This window comes from Corvus cornix, chromosome 2 (genome assembly GCF_000738735.6).
Source record: "Corvus cornix cornix isolate S_Up_H32 chromosome 2, ASM73873v5, whole genome shotgun sequence".
In the NCBI taxonomy this organism is placed as follows: Eukaryota; Metazoa; Chordata; class Aves; order Passeriformes; family Corvidae; genus Corvus; species Corvus cornix.
The window spans coordinates 646,558-663,914 of record NC_046333.1 but is presented as its reverse complement, the minus strand read 5'-3'; the positions used below and the strand labels follow the sequence as shown (position 1 = coordinate 663,914).

Genomic DNA, 17,357 nt, shown 5'->3' with positions numbered 1-17,357 from the left:
CAGAGCAGCTTAGGCTGTCGTGTAAGGAGCCGCTGCTGGAGGAAAGCGAGCGTGGCAGCCCCGCTGGAAGTGCTGCAGGGAATTCTCCGTGTCCCTGGGGACAACGGGACTGCCCTGCAGCTCCTGCCAGGCTCAGGATGGAATGGGAAGTTTGGATGGCCAGGTTGGACAGGGCTTGGAGCACCTGGGATAGTGGGAGGTGTCCCTGCCCATGGCAGGGGTGGATCCTTAACATCCTTTCCAATCCAAACCATCCTGGAGTTCTGTGATCTTCATGGTGTTGTGGTGTGGGGAAACAGAGCTCTGGGATGAGGGATGGAGAAGCTGGGAGGTAGGATGCAGGTTTTTCAGGAAGCTGGCACTGTGCTGCCCCAGTGTCACCGTGGGTCCCACAGGGCTGCCTGGCAGGACGGACAGTGAGAGCTGGAACTGCCCAGCTCTGGGAGTGCACTGGGAGCTTCTCTGATGGCTACAGGGAAAAGCAGGGACCTTTTCTGCATACAAAATGCTGTTTTCGTGCTGTGTCTCTCTCAGATGGTGCTTCCCCACCAACCTGCTGCTTGGCTTTTCACTTTTTTGTTTCAGACTTCGCTTCAGAGGTGGGATGTCCCTGGCTTGGCTCACTGAATAGGAAATTAAAAGGATTATAATGAAGTCATACATATGTTGAGAAGTCTATTAAAAGCTTAGCAGGGAGGCTTAGTGAGGTTTAAAAACTGGGAATACAAGCCCTTTCTGTTTTGCAGCGTGCTCAGGAGTTGTTCTAGCAAGGATCTGACAGCTGGGTGAATTAATGGGGTCCTCCAGGGCTTGAATTTCCTGAACAAGTAGCTGGGACTTAAAATATTCAAGCCATGAACTCTGGAGCTTGTACCTTGGATTTAATATGTTGTTAGTGCACTTAAACCTCCTGCTTTGGGGAGGTGCTGCAGAACTGTGCAGGCTGAGACCTCCTGGAAAATGTGAACCCTTTTCTGTGCCCAGCCTTTGAGCTCGTCAGCCTTTACACAAAATCAACCTGTCATTTCTCAGAACTGTGTTTCTGCAGAACTGCAGTGTTTCTGGGCACATAATGAGGCAGCCTTTTTAAACTCCGGGTGTTCTCAGGAGGTTTTGAGGCAGGAATAAGAGAGACAGAGTCTGAGTGCTGCAGACAAGCGGGACTAACTGACCTTCCCTGCTCGTCACCCAGAGCCCTGCTGTTATCCTGCACTTGCATTACCCAATTTGCCTCTAATTTGTGTCTCTGGAACTTAACTGCAGCTTAAAAAGATACTTTTTTTCCCCCCCTTCTTCAGTGTTTAAAACAACATCATGTTTATTCCCTTGCTTATTCCAGTAGCTCTGCGGAGTCTTTGCAGTGATCCTTCAGATTAAACGTAGGGAATTTCAGTGAGAGGCTTGTCAGAGGAAAATAAACAGCAGCACTGTAAAAGACACAAAAAATTAAGCTTAACCTAAACACTTTATCATCACCTTTTTGCTAGGTGGGGTTCATTGTTTGGCTTCACGATAGGAGTTAATCTCTGACACTCTGATCACTTGAGTAAATATTTGCCTTGGAGGGCCGAGCTCCAGGGATCAGCTCCTGGGCTGACAGCACAAAGCAGCAGGGAATGAACTCTGCAGTGGTTCAGTCATCTCCCATCTGCAGGGGTGGGGAGGAGGGTTTGGGAGCTGCTGCTGGATCCCATTCCCAGCGGGAGCTCCATCGGAACCGCTCCGCGGCAGGACCCTCGGCAAGGTGGGGTTGTGCCTGGAATGCTGCTCCAGGCTGGGCTCTCCCTTTTCAACTTTCCTTCCCCACCTTTTATTCCTCTTCTAAACCTGGGGTTCTGCTTGTAAGAGCGGATTTAGTGGGGGTTTATCCTGCTTACAAAACCTTCGGGAAGAGTCGTGTGCTGGGATGGCAGAGTGGCTTTGAGAGGTCGTGTGACACGGGCTAAATCTGAACCTGGGGACAGGAAACTTCCCTAATCCTGGCTCTGCTTGTGGCTCCCTCGGAGGCCTGAGCTCTTTAATCTTCTTCCAGTTCAGTCCCATCACTGCAAATAGGGTAAGGCTGATTATATTGTGCATTTTATCTTTTCTAGCTGCACCCCAGCTGTTGTTATCGAGCGTTCTCATTGCAGGGTGGGTTGGTACCGGGGTAATCGTGGATTATTGGGGCCTTGTTTTGGAAAGAAAATATTTTATAGTTAAGGAACATATTGGGTACAGTGAGGCTGCTCAGGAGCTCTTTGGTGGTTGGGACTGAGAGCAAATCTACACCTTGGAGCAAGGGCAGCTTTTGAGTGGCTGAGCAAAGGGAAACTCTGAAATGCTGAGCGAGGCTGTGGTGCCTCCTCGTTAAACCCCACAGAACTGCTCTCCCTGGAAAGGGTCTGAGCAAATTCAGCTCTCTTAGTCCTGCATGAGCAGGTCCCTGAAATACAAATTATAGATATTTTCAGCAGCAATCTCGCCTTTGGGCTGCTATTTTGGTGCAATTTCTGCAGCTGATTTCCAGCTCTGACCCATGAAATACGGAGTACACCTTGTGTGGAGTTGGTGTGTCTGAAACACTCCAGATTTTGGCAAGTGTGGCATAAAACCTTCCTGAATTCCTGCTGAATCAGTATCAGAACAGGAAAGCTTTGCTCTTTTTCTGGAGTTATAAGACTCTGAAATAATGTGTGAGGGATGCTCAGGATCTCATCCTCTCCCGGCCCAGGGAGCTGTGCCTGGTCCCTTTGGAACAGTCTCCTCTCCCATGGGATAACGCTGCAAGCCAGGCTCACCCTGCCCTTGGAAATGGTGGGAAATGCCCTGTTGGATGGTTTTTCTAAGTGCTCCTCTTTTCCATTTGGTGGGTAGAGGCTCACCTCAGTATGGCAGAGCTGGTCCCTCCTCACCTGCAGCTGCTCGTTCCTGCTGTGGGATCGCGATTTCTGTGTTGGAGGATGAGGCTTTTCCCATAAACCTGTCCCTTGATTTTAGCAGCAGTGGAAGGCAAAAGAAGCTCCTTCCTGGAGGTGACCAGGCAGGATCCCTGTTTCTCTTGGCATTAATCAATGCCTGCTAAGTGGTGCAGGATTAACAGCTCCCTTGGGAGCAGTTCTGGAACTTTAGGGCTGTGGATGTTTCTGTGGACAACTGATGCTGGAGGCACCTCTGGAATTAGAAGTGACTTGGCAAGGCACAGAAGTGACAGGAGACTGCAGGACATGAGCAAAACACAGTTCACCACCCCCCAAAAAATATCTGGGAGGGATGTTTGATTTTGTTCTGTCACGTAACTTATGATGCTGTTTAACCTTCTTCCTTTCACTGAGAGCACACTGCATCTGACTGAATCGTGGAGTTGTTGAGGTTGGAAGAGAGCTCCAAGGTTACTGAATCCCAGCTGTGCCCGATGCCCACCTTGTCCCCAGCACTGAGTGCCACCTCCAGCCCTTCCTTGGACACTTCCAGGGCTGGGCACTCCAAACCTCCCTGGGCAGCCCCTGCCAAGGCCTGACCACCCTTTCCATGGGGAAATTCCTGCTGATGTCCCACCTGGCCCAGCCTGAGGCCGTTCCCTCTCCTCCTGTCCCTGTTCCCTGGGAGCAGAGCCCGACCCCCCCCAGGTGTCCCCTCCTGTCAGGGACTTGTGGGGCTGTAGGGGTTTGATCTGTCTCTTCTCAAAGAGAATTTCCTGTGGTTCCCTGTGACAAGTTCAAGCTGTGCAGGGCCAGGAGTTGGCCTTTGATGACCCCCATGGGTCCCTTCCAACTCAGGATATTCTGTGATTCTGTGAAGTTGTATTTTCCATGCCCTCAGGTTGGTCTGGCTTCCTGAAAAACCACTCTGGCCAAAGTCACTGTCTTTCCTTGATCTTCCTGAACTGCTGGGGATTCAGCAGTGACTTGGCTTTCAGAGGGTTGGGAGTTCCCTCAGAGATGACTGAAGGACTGAAAAAGAACATTTCATTCTTCTGGAGTCCCTTTTTACCTGTGCACATCAAGGCTTGCCGTGTTAGATGGCTGTTTCCCAGCTCCAGGGGGAAGACTGGGAGTTAATGGTGCTCATGGTGAGTTTGTGGGAAGGCTGGGGGGGAGAACTCAGGTTTCCTGAGCCAACCATTAAAATTGTTGCTTCCCAACCCAACAGGGGCAGTGGGAGCAGCAGGGCTGGGGTGGGTCAGGCTGTAATGGCTCTGTGACATTCCCTGTTAATGGGATTTGGCACAGGAGAAGGGATGGAGGTGTCTGGCTCTTGATAGGATGCCACAAGTTCTGCCTTAATTGGGGCCCAGCTTTTTGTGCTTCCAAATCTCCCATCCTGGTGCCGGGCTGGGGAATGAAATCTGCCAAGAGAAATCATCCAATGGGAATATCCTGGGTTGGAAGGGAAAGCCAGGGATCATCGAACTCCAGGGTGGTTCTGATCACTGGGCAGCAGCCTCTGATCTGTACCTCCAGCACGTGCAGGTAACAGAAGCTGGGCTGCTCCCTTGGGTCCTGAGATGTGCAGGCAGAATATTTTCTCTGAGAAGAGAAACTTTTAGCTTAATTTCATCCGAAGTTTTTGATTTCTAAGATTAAAAATGAAAACATTAAGCAAGGGTTATTTTGGCTTCCCGATCTTCACACTCTAATAACTGGTTATTTTCCTCCAGGAAGAGAATTCCCCTTTTGACATTGCCTTGCCACTTGTCACTTAGCCAGCTCTTTATTTACCTTTGTGTCATTTCCTTGTGTCTCCACTTTCCCTAACATTTCCCCTGGCTACAGATAAAAATACTTTGCTTTCAGCTTCGTCAAGCCTTCCATGGTTTGTCTGGAAAATCTGTGGTGTTCCATCTCCTACGTTAACACTCTCCTGTTTCCCAGTGATGCAAACAACTTCTCTTTCAAAATGTCACTCATGGGCAGTTTTGCAAGATTTTAGGGCCTCCATGTCTCAGTTTTCCGACCAAAATTACTGACTCTGCTTAAAAAAAAAAAAAAGGAAAATCTGCAATTTTATGTGTATCACTGGAAGTTTCAGGTAGTTAGTGCAGTTCTGTATTCTACCAGAGACAATCTCAGATTCAATATGAATGGGAACCTAATAACCATGGAAAGATCCAAATTAGAGTTGCCCCATTTTGTAGCTGAGAGTTGAGGAAGATGAGATTTCCCTGGGCAGACTTCCAGCTAAGAGCACATAAAAAAAAATAAATATAAATATAAATATAAATGAGCTATTGAGTGGTTTCAACTGGCAGTTGTGTTTCTTGTGGTGATTTTAGAATTGCTGGTCACAGGGGTCACATCCATTTTTTACCTCCTGAGTCTTGTGCTGCTTTTCTGTCTTGGGAATGTCTCCAGTCCTGCCAAAGTCAGGAGGTTTCAGCATTAAACCTCCGTGAACTGAAGACAACCAGAGCCAAGAGCAGGTTCAGCAATGCCTGAAGGGGCTCCAGGAGAGCTGCAGAGGGACTGGGGACAAGGCCTGGAGGGACAGGAGCCAGGGAATGGCTTCCCAGTGCCAGAGGGCAGGGCTGGATGGGAGATTGGGAATTGGGAATTGCTGGCTGGGAGGGTGGGGAGGGGCTGGGCTGGAATTGCCAGAGCAGCTGTGGCTGCCCCTGGATCCCTGGCAGTGCCCAAGGCCAGGCTGGAGCAGCCTGGGACAGTGGGAGGTGTCCCTGCCATGGCAGGTGGGCACTGGATGGGCTTTAAGGTCCCTTCCCACCCAAACTATTCCAGGGTTTTCTTCTCAATGCTCATCTCTTTGGTGGTGAATTCCAAATTGAAACCATACCCCCAAAGGGACCTGGAGGGCGGGGATGGAGGATTTTTTGTCCCTTGCTGGTGTACTTTGGAGTCACCCACAGCTGACCTGTGACCAGACCCTCTCCCAGCGCTGTCGGTGGCACCTTCTCATCCGTGCCTGGGGTGCAGGGCAGGGTCTGGCTGGCTTTGAAGGTCGCACTTGGTGTGCTCTGCTGTGCTTTTCCCAACCCCAGCCCGAGCCAGGGGACTCGTCTGGGCTGGCTGAGCCGTGCCCTGCAGGGTGTTCAGTGCTGGGGCCGCACAGGCCGGCAACATCTCCCAGAACCCTGGAAACGTCCGCTCGCGTCACCGTCAAACCGCGGCACCGCCGTGCCTCTGCCGCAGCTCCCGGCCCCGGCCCCGCTCTGTCAGCTCCATCTGGGTGAGACAGTTCAACATCAGAGCACGGATCTGAGGAACAGCCCCTGGTTTGTTTGCCTTGTCCCCCGTGTCCGTGGTGGCTGGGTGGGAGCTCCCCCGGAGCAGCCCTGCTTTGGGGTGAGCTGCTCCCTCAGACGCCGGGTTCGGTGTCTCAGGGCTCGACCACAGGAATAAAAGCACTTTATTTGTTAGATTTCCAGAGGAAAATCAAATTGGCAGGGTTTATTTCAAAACATCAGAAACTCCTTAGTGAGGAATTAAAGAATTCCTAGAAAACTGGCTGCCTCTCTGCAGGGCTGTAAATTAGAATGATTTCAAAAGAGCACAGACAGCGTGTCATCTTCCTCCTTCTCAAGCAGAAGCTGCCTGAATAAACAGTAATAGAATTGTAGATTCTTCCGGTATTATGTAAATGCCTTCATGCTTTGATGTCCCTTGTGTCATTAGTTTGACACTAGCTGGAATTAATGGCCATAAAACTCTATTACAAACGTGGCAGAGAGATTTCTCCTGACTGCTTCTGATTCCTCCTGCGAGCTCCTCGCTGCCTCTGCCACGGGATTGGGAAAGCTGAAAGTAGGTCAGGGCGATGTGTGTGAACATGGGCTGCTGGAATCGCAGCCACAAACAAACAGCACTCGAGTGCTGAAGGGAAATTTGCTATTTTAAGCCCTTATTTCCATTATCACCATCTCATTCTGCACAACAAACACGTGGGGGGGGCTTTGTGGCTGTGCACCCACAGGTGGGATCCAGGAAGGAGGAGAAAAAATACGTATGAGTATATACAGATGTATATATGTGTGTGTGTTTGTGTGTTTCAAGGGTGACAGTAAATATTGTCACTTCTGAATGGCTCCTCTCACGTGAAGCAGAGTGCAAGTGCCAAAATGTGCAGGTCAAAAGAAATGAAGCATTTTGCATCCAAGCAGCAATCAAATGCTGGGATTCCGGGCTGGAATTGCCGATACCGTGTGGCGGAACGTGGGGCAGGATTACAGGGATGTTATCCAGAGCTCCCACACTCCTTGCATATTTATAATTCCTTCAGAGGGGCTTCCTCACTGACAGCTCTTGGGGCAAGTGTTGGCTCCCAAGCTGAACTGAGGAGTTGGGATGTTCTGAACTAAAGAGAAGGGTTAATCATGGAGCTGCTGCATGGTTTCCCTTAGGACAGCTGGGTGAGGAAAGGGGGGAAACAAGGAATAGGATAGAATTGGCTGTTTTTAGGCAATAAATATGAGCAGGAGGGAGAAAAGGGCAATAAATTTAAATTCATCTTGGCAGTCAGGGATGGCAGGAGTTAAATCTGTTGGGAAGGTGAAGTGCTACAAAACTAGTGGAGGGAAGTGATTTGTGTGGATAGGAAAGACATTCACAGACCATTTCCAAGGAGGCTGTGTCCAATGCTTTTAGGAGTCTGGAAGAAAAGGAAGAAATTAATAAAAATGGAAGCAAGGACTTCGAGCCAGAGAGATTTAAGAGCTCCCCAGATTATGTGCACAGTGATTTACAAGCACCGAAGTGCAGGAGCCAAAAGAAAAGGATTTCTCATTTACTGGAGATAAGAGAAGGTTGGAAGAAGGAGGAAAACTGTGAAATGGAGGGGGAGATGGTGCACAAGAGGCTGCAGGGTTCGGCCCCTTGCCTGCTTTAGTTCTGGTGTTTATCATTTGATAAGGGCTGGAGCACAGGCTCCATCCAGGCCAGGGATCAGCACCTGGGACCCAGGGGAGCTCCAGGATGGGGATGGGTGTTCCCAGGTGATGGAGAGGGCAGGCACCACTCTGGGCTAGGGGAGTGAAGCATTATTCATTTGTAACCCATTTCATTAAAAGATGCTAGAACAAGTAATGACACAACCAGAAAGAAGCAGCTGGAGTGATAAAAGTCTGAGGAGGCAGCGGACGAGGTGTAGCTACAGCATGGTGCAGTGAGGAGGTTTTCTTCATGTATTTTATTTGCCATAAGTTTTGAGAAGAGTCAAGAGTTTTGTGCCCTCCTCAGTCAGAGAAAATAGCTCTTGAGAAGTGCTGTTAGTGGATCAAGTGAGCTGGTGTGTGGACCTTGTTCTCCTTCGTGGTTCTGTAAACAGTGACTCTCAAAGGAGCACACTTGGAGCTCGTGATCCCCAGCAGAGACTGTAAGTGCTGCTTTTACGTATTTCTGTTTTCTTCTCTGGCCCTGATTGCATTAAAAAAAAAAGAATTCAGCTCTTGGATGTTGTCAGGGGAGGATTTGGGGCTGCAGCAGCTCGGAGCAGCCGTGGCTCAGCGCGGGGAGCGTCGGCCGTGTCCTGCCGGAGTGATGGCTGTGGGAGCTGGGCTCTGGTGCTGCTCCAGCTGCTCCTGGGAGGGCCAGGATGAGGGAAACAGTCTGGGGACGTGGGGAACATGTGGTATGTTCCTGACCCTTGGAAAGACAGCTCAGATATCAGCCTGTGGAGAGAGCAGAGCTGCGCTGGTCTGTCTGGTGTGGGCACGGTGTGAGGAGAAATCCTGGGCTGCCTTAGGATCTGAAGATAAAGGAGCACTTTGTGTTCAGCTGAAGAGAAATCTGCAGATTTACTTTTTATGGTAGTTTGGGTACATGTGGTTGGGTCTCAGAAGGATAAAGCTTAGGGAAGGTTTGGGTTCTTCAACAGGAGGTAGCAGATCATCAGCAGTGGGAAGTAGGGGATATTTTCATTTGGGAATTTTGCTGACTTTTTATACCTCAGGCATTTTTTTTTAATCCACTCTGTGGCTCTTGGATTTCCTGGGAGCAGGAGGCACTTTGCAAGTCCCAGTCCTGTGTGCAGACTGGCAGCAGATGGTGGTTTGGCTGCTCTTCTGTGTTTGTGGTGTCCTGAACCCTCTGCAGGTGTTGGCATCACCCCAGGCTGCAGCTCAGGATTCCCTGAACTGTGTCTGGTACCAGCCCAGAATCTTGGCTGAACTGGAGGCTATTCCTGGGCCTCTTACTGAGCAAGAGTAGAATCACAGAATCATAGCATGGTTTGGGTTGGAGGGACCTTAAAATCCATCTGGTTCCACCCCTGCCATGGGCAGGGACACCTTCCACTATCCCAGGTTGCTCCAAGCCCTGTCCAGCCTGGCCTTGCACGCTTCCAGGGATTGGAATCCACAACCTGTCTGAGCAACCTGTGCCAGTCCTCTGCTCCTCATCCCCAGGGAGTCACCGCTCGCCTGGGAGGTACCAGAGCACGTTCTGCAGCTCACAGCTCCATTACAGCTGCTCCTGCTCATGCAGGTCCTGCCCACCTTCCAAACTCTTGCGTTCCTTCTCTGACTCTGGTGTGTGTCAGGTAATGTTTGCTCATCCTTCCCCCCTCTCCAGAGGCTATGGGGAGATCTGTGTCCCTGTTCCAGAGACTACTTCCATTTTCCTGGGGGAAAGGAACTTCCAGACCTGCCTTCCTTGTAAACCCCTCCAGGGTGGCAATTCCTGTCTCCCTGTATCCCTGTTTGAAGGGTTTGAGCACCAAGCTCAGCAGTGACCTTTGCTGAACGAGCCCTTACACTGGTTCCTTTCTGCTGCCTCTGCTCTTCTCCAGGGCTGCCGCTCTGCAGTGTCCTGCACTTCTCCTGACCCTGGATTAAAGTGGAGCACAGGCAGACTCCTCAGCGTGAGCGAGTGCCGCGGCTGAGATCTGCTGCAGCCTCTGGCCCACGGAGGAGCTCATAATGCAGCGTTTGAACTGGAGCATTCCCTGAATCAGGATAAAGCTGGTTAAATTTGGCAGCAGCCCTTTCAGGGGACATAGCCGTTCCCAGCTCGGAACGCGGGCTGCCAGCCCCGCGGGTCACAGCTGCCTCTGCAGACTGCACTGTCACTGTGGGCCAGCACAGGGGGACACACTGTCCCTCTCCGGGGTGGCACTGGGCATGGGGGGGCTGTAATTCCCCCCAGAACTCTTCGGAGTTCCTTCCAGGCTGCTGTGGGAGTCAGGAGCCTTCTGTAGGGCATTAAAGCAGCACAGCTCGGTGGGAGATTTCATGGACGTGCAGGTGATCCTTATTTTACACAAAGGTTTTGTCTCTTGGGATCTCTGTCACGTCACTCCCAGCCCTTTGTGTTCCTGGCTGTGAGATCTCCGTGCTCAGGAGCTGTGGCCAGGCTGGACAGGGAGGAGGAGAGGCTCCAGCTGGTGCTCACAGCTCAGCCTGGAGCAAAGCAGGCTCCGGGGGGACCTTGTGGCTCTGCACAAGTCCCTGACAGGAGGGGGCAGCCGGGGGGGTCGGGCTCTGCTCGCAGGGAACAGGGACAGGAGGAGAGGGAACGGCCTCAGGCTGGGCCAGGGCAGGCTCAGGGTGGACAGCAGCAGGAATTTCCCCGTGGAAAGGGAGCTCAGGCCTTGGCAGGGGCTGCCCAGGAAGGTTTGGAGTTCCCAGCCCTGGAGGTGTCCAAGGAACACCTGGAGGTGGCACTCAGGGCTCTGAGCTGGGGACAAGGTGGGGATGGGGCACAGCCTGGACTCCATGGCCTTGGAGGGCTTTTCCAACCTGGATGATTCCAAGATTTTGGGATCTCTGGGGCTCTCCCCTGTGCCAGCACAATGGGGTTTGGACAGGCCTCGTGTGCCCACTCCTCACTCTGAGTCTTTTGCCTCAGAATTGATCTAATTTTGACTTCATGCGTATCAGGCAAGGCAGCCAGGGCAGGGTGTCCACAGACCTTCCTGTGGGTTCTTCTCCTCAGTTCCGAGGTGGGATGTAAGGCCAGGGAGTGGGGAGGGATTCAGCTGGCTCAGTCCTGGTGTTGCTGCTCTGGGGTTTCCCTGCCTGGGAGACATCCCTACAGATGTTCCTGTATCACCTGCACCTCACGCTGGGCCTGCTGAACAGGTTTGGGGGGTTTTGCCTGGCTGTGGATTGAAATATTCCCTGCCAAGGATGTGCAGAAGGCTTGTGGCTTTAGGAAACAGGAGAACTGCCTTAGTTGTACCACTTGGCTGAGAAAAACCAAGCAAAAAGCCCAAGCAGGGACACCTCCCACTGTCCCAGGCTGCTCCCAGCCCCAATGTCCAGCCTGGCCTTGGGCACTGCCAGGGATCCAGGGGCAGCCACAGCTGCTCTGGGCACCCTGTGCCAGGACCTCCCTGCCCTTCCAGGGAACAATTCCTTCCCAATCTCCCATCCATCGCTGCCCTCTGGCAGTGGGAAGCCATTCCCCGTGTCCTGTTCCTCCATGCCTTGTCCCCAGTCCCTCTCCAGCTCCCAGTGCTGTGGAAATAAGTCTTTAGTGAGTCTTCTGTTTAAAAATAGAGCTTCAGGTGCCTCTGTTATTAAAAGATGAGGGGTCTGTCGAGGGTGGTTCTGGATGGGGGTCTGGCGAGGTGGGAGCTGTGCTGTCCCATGGTCTGGGATGCTGAGGGATAAATCCGAGCTGTGCTGAGGATTACTCACTTCCGGAGCAGCTGACATTCCCAGCGGGAAGCAGGAGCAGCAGAGCAAACATGGAGCAATTAGAGCAGAGGGTGGGAGGTGGGAGCTCTGTGCACCTCCGTGGTTCCGCCTCCCAGCTGATGACAGAGCACTCGCTGCCTGCCGGAAAATTCCCTCTGGGAAGGAGAAGTAAGGAAGGGAAAATGCTGCACAAGAAACTGTAGCAACTGCATTTTTTTTTTTACAAGGGAAAGGATGAACCTTGTGTTGAACTTTCAAGTTACTGACTTTGCATCTCTGAAGTTTGGAGATACGGGTTCTGACAGTCGTACGCACAGAGCCCTTTTAGCATTCGGGATTATGTAACCGCATGGGATTTCAGAGGGAGAGCAGTGAAACCCTTCTGGAGCTGTCAGCACCCTCTGAAGTGCCCTGCAGTTTCTTGAGGGCTCTTAATAGAGTCCTGATCTTCTTCTTCCCATCCAATTCAGTGGTGGAATTTAACTTGCTTCTCATTGCAGGGACTTTGGAGTGCCGGGACAAGGGGAATGGCTTCCCACTGCCAGAGGGCAGGGATGGATGGGATACTGGGAAGGAATTGTTCCCTGGGAGGGTGGGCAGGCCCAGAGCAGCTGTGGCTGCCCCTGGATCCCTGGCAGTGCCCAAGGCCAGACTGGACAGTGGGGCTTGGAGCAGCCTGGGACAGTGGGAGGTTGGAATGAAATGATCTTGAAGGTCCCTTCCAGCCCAAACCATTCTGACATTCTATGAAGTTGAAGTATTTTGTGTAACCTCAGCCAGTTTTGGGCTCAGCACTGGCCCCTGGGAGTTAAACTTTGCAAACCCTGAGGTATCTCCTTCTCCAAAACTGAATCTGAAGGGCCTGTGAAGGCTCAGGAGGCTGGAAGGAACCTCTGACATCCTAAGCATGACACCTTTGCCCAGAGCAGGGAAAGCAGACTCTGCTCGTGCTCTGCTCAGCTGGGTTTGGAGCTATCCCCAGGGCTGGACACCCCACAGCCTCTCTGGCCAACCTGCCCAGTGTCCAGTCCCCTCAGATTTCAGTTTTCAATAAAACGGAGTTGCTGCATTTCAGTTTGACAAGAGGGAAGGGAGGGGGTAACCAGCTTTGACAGCTCTGCTCTGGGTGAACTGTCCTCCGTCAGGGCTGCCAGCTTAGTGCTTTAGATACTCTTTAAATGCAAAAACTTCTTGGAATCTTGAGCTCTTATCCTCTTGGATAAAAATGTGCAACCTCCCTTTGGGTGGCTGGGTGACATCTTCTTCCATGTAGTTCCTGTCTGTGCTTATCCCTTAGATTTGGGGATTAGTGAAGCTTGTCTGCAAAACTCACTCACAGGGATTTTCAGACCCTTCACTCTGAACTGAACTAGACAATATTTCATTTTACAAGATGATGAGACTGATGATAAAATATTGAGGGGATATATTTAAGATACTCCCTGTTTGCTCCAAAGCCAGCAGGCACAAAGGGAGCCTGAGCATCTTGGGGGAGGTACCCTGCGACCTTTCAGGTGAGGATTTTGCCTCCCTTACCCTAAATAATGTCTGGAAATAATGTCCCGAGCAAGGGAAGGAGACCCTGGAATGTCTTGGCTGCCTGTCAGGGTTTTTACCTGATGCTCCAGGTAGGTCTCATCCTGTACAACACCACTGAGCAGCAGATTGAAGGAGTGTGTGCCTGAAAATGAGATGGGACATGCAGGCAAAGGTCCCATGAACCCCTCGGATGGGAATCAGAATTGCTCCTGGTAGTGACTGTCCTGAGCACAGGCAGTTCCTCACACAGGCACCAAGAGCTCCCAAAACAAGTCTAAATCTCGTGTAGAATCCTTAAAGCGTCCAGTCTGGAGAAGAGAAGGCTCCAGGGAGAGCTCAGAGCCCCTTGCAGGGCCTAAAGGGGCTCCAGGAGAGCTGCAGAGGGACTGGGGACAAGGATGGAGGGACAGGAGCCAGGGAATGGCTTCCCAGTGCCAGAGGGCAGGGCTGGATGGGAGATTGGGAATTGGGAATTGCTGGCTGGGAGGGTGGGGAGGGGCTGGGCTGGAATTGCCAGAGCAGCTGTGGCTGCCCCTGGATCCCTGGCAGTGCCCAAGGCCAGGCTGGACATTGGGGCTGGGAGCAGCCTGGGACAGTGGGAGGTGTCCCTGCCCATCCAGGGGGTGGCACTGGATGATCCTTAAGGTCCCTTCCCACCCAACCCATTCCCTGACTCTGGTTCTGAAGCTCCTTTTTAAGGCTGCAGACACCCCACCCTGCAGAGGGGGATGTGTGTGTGGGGGACTTCCATTCCCTTGGAGACAGATGGGAGTTTCCTGGCATGACTGATAAAGCTTCTGCTCTTTGTGGTGGTGATTCCAGCGAGGCCAACTCTGCCTCCGTGAGAGGTGCACCCACCCCAGGGGTGATCTGGGCACATTCCCTGTGAGATCCCCTGCAGGAATGGAGCTCCCAAGCCTCCCTTTCCCCATTTTCCCTGCTGGGAGCTGGCAGGGCCCTCTCCTGGCTGCTCACTCCTTAATTTTGAAGATACTTAACCCCGAGCTGGAGGTCCTGGCCAGTGACCTCCCAAGATTAGCATCTCCTGCAGCGAAAAGGCTTTAGCACATAATCCTCTCCTCGGAGAGCCCTGCCTGGACATTCCCCGTGGGATGTCCTGCGTGACAGCGGCTCCAGGAGCTTGTCCTGCCCCAGGTCCGAGCCCAGCAGGCCGCCCACGGTGGGGAGGTGGCCAGAAGGGCACTTTTGGCTGGATTAGCTGTGAACTGGTTGATGTGACCGTGCTGACCTTTGCAGAGAGATGATCAAACAAACAATTCGACACCGTCAGCAGCCCTGCTAAATGTTCCACCCTCGTGCTGCCCTGGGATCAGTGCAGGGAAGGTGCTACTTGCATGGGATCCTTATTTTTACTTTCAGAAGCAAGTTTGCGTTGTAAGTACGTTGTTAATGGTCTTTTTTTCCTTTAAGCAAGACTTTGTAAGCTCTAATCCTACACTGGTTTATATTATCAGGGCTCGTAACCGGATTTTCAGCTATCAGCCAGCTTTAATACTTGCTAAAATTGCTTTACAGGTCTGTGGGATCTGTCAGATTTGCATTTTGTGTGCAGTGCGTTATCTGCTGCCGATGCACATCCGCAGGCACTGGCAGCATTGGGCCGTGGAAGAGTTTGGCTTCTCCTTTTTGCTGCTTTTGTGTCTTTGGTTGGTAGGTCAGAGGCAGAACATGTGTTTGGGGAGGTTGGGTTTGGAACTGAAGCATCCTCTTTTCCCAGTCCTTGGGACCCTGTTCTGAGATCACATTTTGTGTTCCTGGCTTGATAAGGGGAAACTGAGTATTGGGATGGGGTGGGGATGACAAATTAGTGTCCACTTTATGGCAAACAACTTGGAAAACACTTTGGGAATAGCAGAGGGGCTTTTGCTGATGGTGACTGGGATCCAGAAATCTTTGTTGTCCTGGCTCTGGCAGGGGTAGCTCGGTCCTGGCTGGCCCAGGGAGCGGTGGCTGATCCAGGCTTGGCCCTGCTCCAGCCTCTCCCTGCTCCAGAGCTGCCTGGATCCCTCCTTGCACTGGGATTCCTGCTGGGAAGCAGTGGCTGGTTTGGGTTTTTAATTTGCATCTGTTGTGAAAATATTGTGTGAAGAATATTCCAGTCTTGGGTTTAGATTTCGAAGGATTTGGCAGAGGCAGCTCCCAACTGCTCCTGATGCAGCTTCCAGCCAGCTCTGGGGCTTTGCTGGAGCTCAGCGCTTGCAAACAGAGTTTTTGCTCAACTTGGTTTCATCTGATGTCACATGGAAATATTTCCCATTACAATTCCTTTTGTCTTCTGCTGCTCCCTCCTTCTCCAGCCCCGGGTGGGGTTCCCCTCTGTACTTAAAGGCATGAACACAACCTGGCTACTGAAAAACCCCCAAAGTGGAGGGGGTTCTTCTGGTTTACCTTTCTGACCCTAATTTTATGTCCTTTCTTGTGAAATCTGTAATCATGCCAATATGCCAAGGTGTTTTTAGTGCTAACAAATAGATGTGTTTCAAATATTTAGAGTTCAAGCAGTGGGTCAAGCTCTCCATCAGCCTCAGTGTGGGTCCAACCAGCACTCAGTTAATGTCATAATATCATAATATCATAGTATCATCTTTGAAGAAGTTCTTGAATGTTTTTAACTGCTCCCAGGCTCTTCCTCACATTGTCAAGGACTTTTAGTGTCCTCTGGGTTTTTTTTGCTTTAGATAGTTTTATAGACACGCAAATGACAGGCTCCTGTCTAGAGGAATTTAGGATGGAATCTAATTAAATCTCTTGCTGTTCTGTACCACAAGTAATGGTAAATAATAATAATGTCTCTTGACACATTGCAGTGGCACTTTATCTCCAAAGCACTTTGCAAATCTAAATAAAATATTACCAAAATTACATTATATTACCAAATAAAATATTAATAAAACATTTTCTCCTTTAATTTTCAGCCTTTTAGCTGCTCCATGCTCAGGCAGTGTTGCCCAGGCTGGATTTTCCACGGGACACATGGGGGGTTGGTGTCCCCCTTCCTTTGTCACAGGGCAGGCAGAGCTGGTGTAACCCTGGCCTGGGAACCTCTGTGTGCTCCTGCTGAAGTCAGCCATGGCAAACGGAGTCATTTAGCAGAATAAAAGCTAAAAGCCACTGGCAGAAAAGCGGCGTCCCCGTGCCAAACCCCGCTGCTTTGGGGGCTGCAGCAGCTGCAGGGCTGCTCAGGAGGGGGAGCAGCTCCAGACGTGCTCGGGGCTCGATGTGTTCAAGGGCAGGGCTGCAGTGCCTGCTCTGGGTCGTGTTTACGTGGGAGCCAAGGAGTGGAGGATCTTGTGTTTACTGGAAGTAGCCTTTGATTCCCAGCCTCTGTCTTCGAGTGCGTGTAAGCGTGAGAAATGCATTGGGTGTGGATTTCCTTGGAGCAGCACCTTTAGAGGCTCTGTTGGACGCCTGTGAGCTCCTGCTGGAGCCCAGCGCTGCTCTGGTGGAACTGGGTGGGTTCTTGCTGTGGGACACCCAGGTCTGGACGCTGGGACAGGGGCAGGCAGAGCCCGTGGCCCGCTCCTGCCCAGGGTGGCACTGGGGACGCGGTGCCAGCACCGCTGTGGCCCCGAGCACGTGGCCCTTCCCTCCGTGGGACCCTCACAGGGACCTGAAAAACCCCGGAAAGCTCCTGCCTTTCCCGGGCTGAGCTGGGAAGGGCCTGCTGAGGGGAGCTCTGGGAACGGCCAGGAATGGGGACACACGGAGGGAGGGTCACACACAGAGTGTCACACACACAAAGAGTGTCACACACAGAGTGTCACACACACAGTGTCACACACACACAGTGTCACACACACAAAGAGTGTCACACACAGAGTGTCACACACACACAGTGTCACACACAGAGTGTCACACACACACAGAGTGTCACACACACACAGTGTCACACACAGAGTGTCACACACACACAGTGTCACACACACAAAGAGTGTCACACACAGAGTGTCACACACACACAGTGTCACACACAGAGTGTCACACACACACAGAGTGACACACACACACAGTGTCACACACACAAAGAGTGTCACACACAGAGTGTCACACACAGAGTGTCACACACACAGAGTGACACACACAGTGTCACACACAGAGTGTCACACACACACAGTGTCACACACACACAGAGTGACACACACAGTGTCACACACAGAGTGTCACACACACAGTGTCACACACACACACAGTGTCACACACACAGTGTCACACACACACAGAGTGACAC

The 17,357-nt window shown here is 51.7% G+C and overlaps 1 protein-coding gene across 12 annotated transcripts in view; it reads left to right on the top strand.

The window, feature by feature from the left end:
* MAP4 (microtubule associated protein 4) overlaps positions 1-17,357 on the top strand; it is a 148,235-nt gene that overhangs the window by 64,766 nt on the left and 66,112 nt on the right. The window contains exon 1 of one of the 12 annotated variants that reach the window (XM_039549096.1): positions 14,208-14,503. The exons of the other annotated variants lie outside the window; for them this stretch is intronic. Within the exon in view, the coding sequence (XP_039405030.1) occupies positions 14,464-14,503 (40 nt within the window). The 5' untranslated portion in view covers positions 14,208-14,463. Of the gene's footprint in view, positions 1-14,207; positions 14,504-17,357 lie in introns of those variants that run through there. 12 annotated transcript variants of the gene reach the window in all.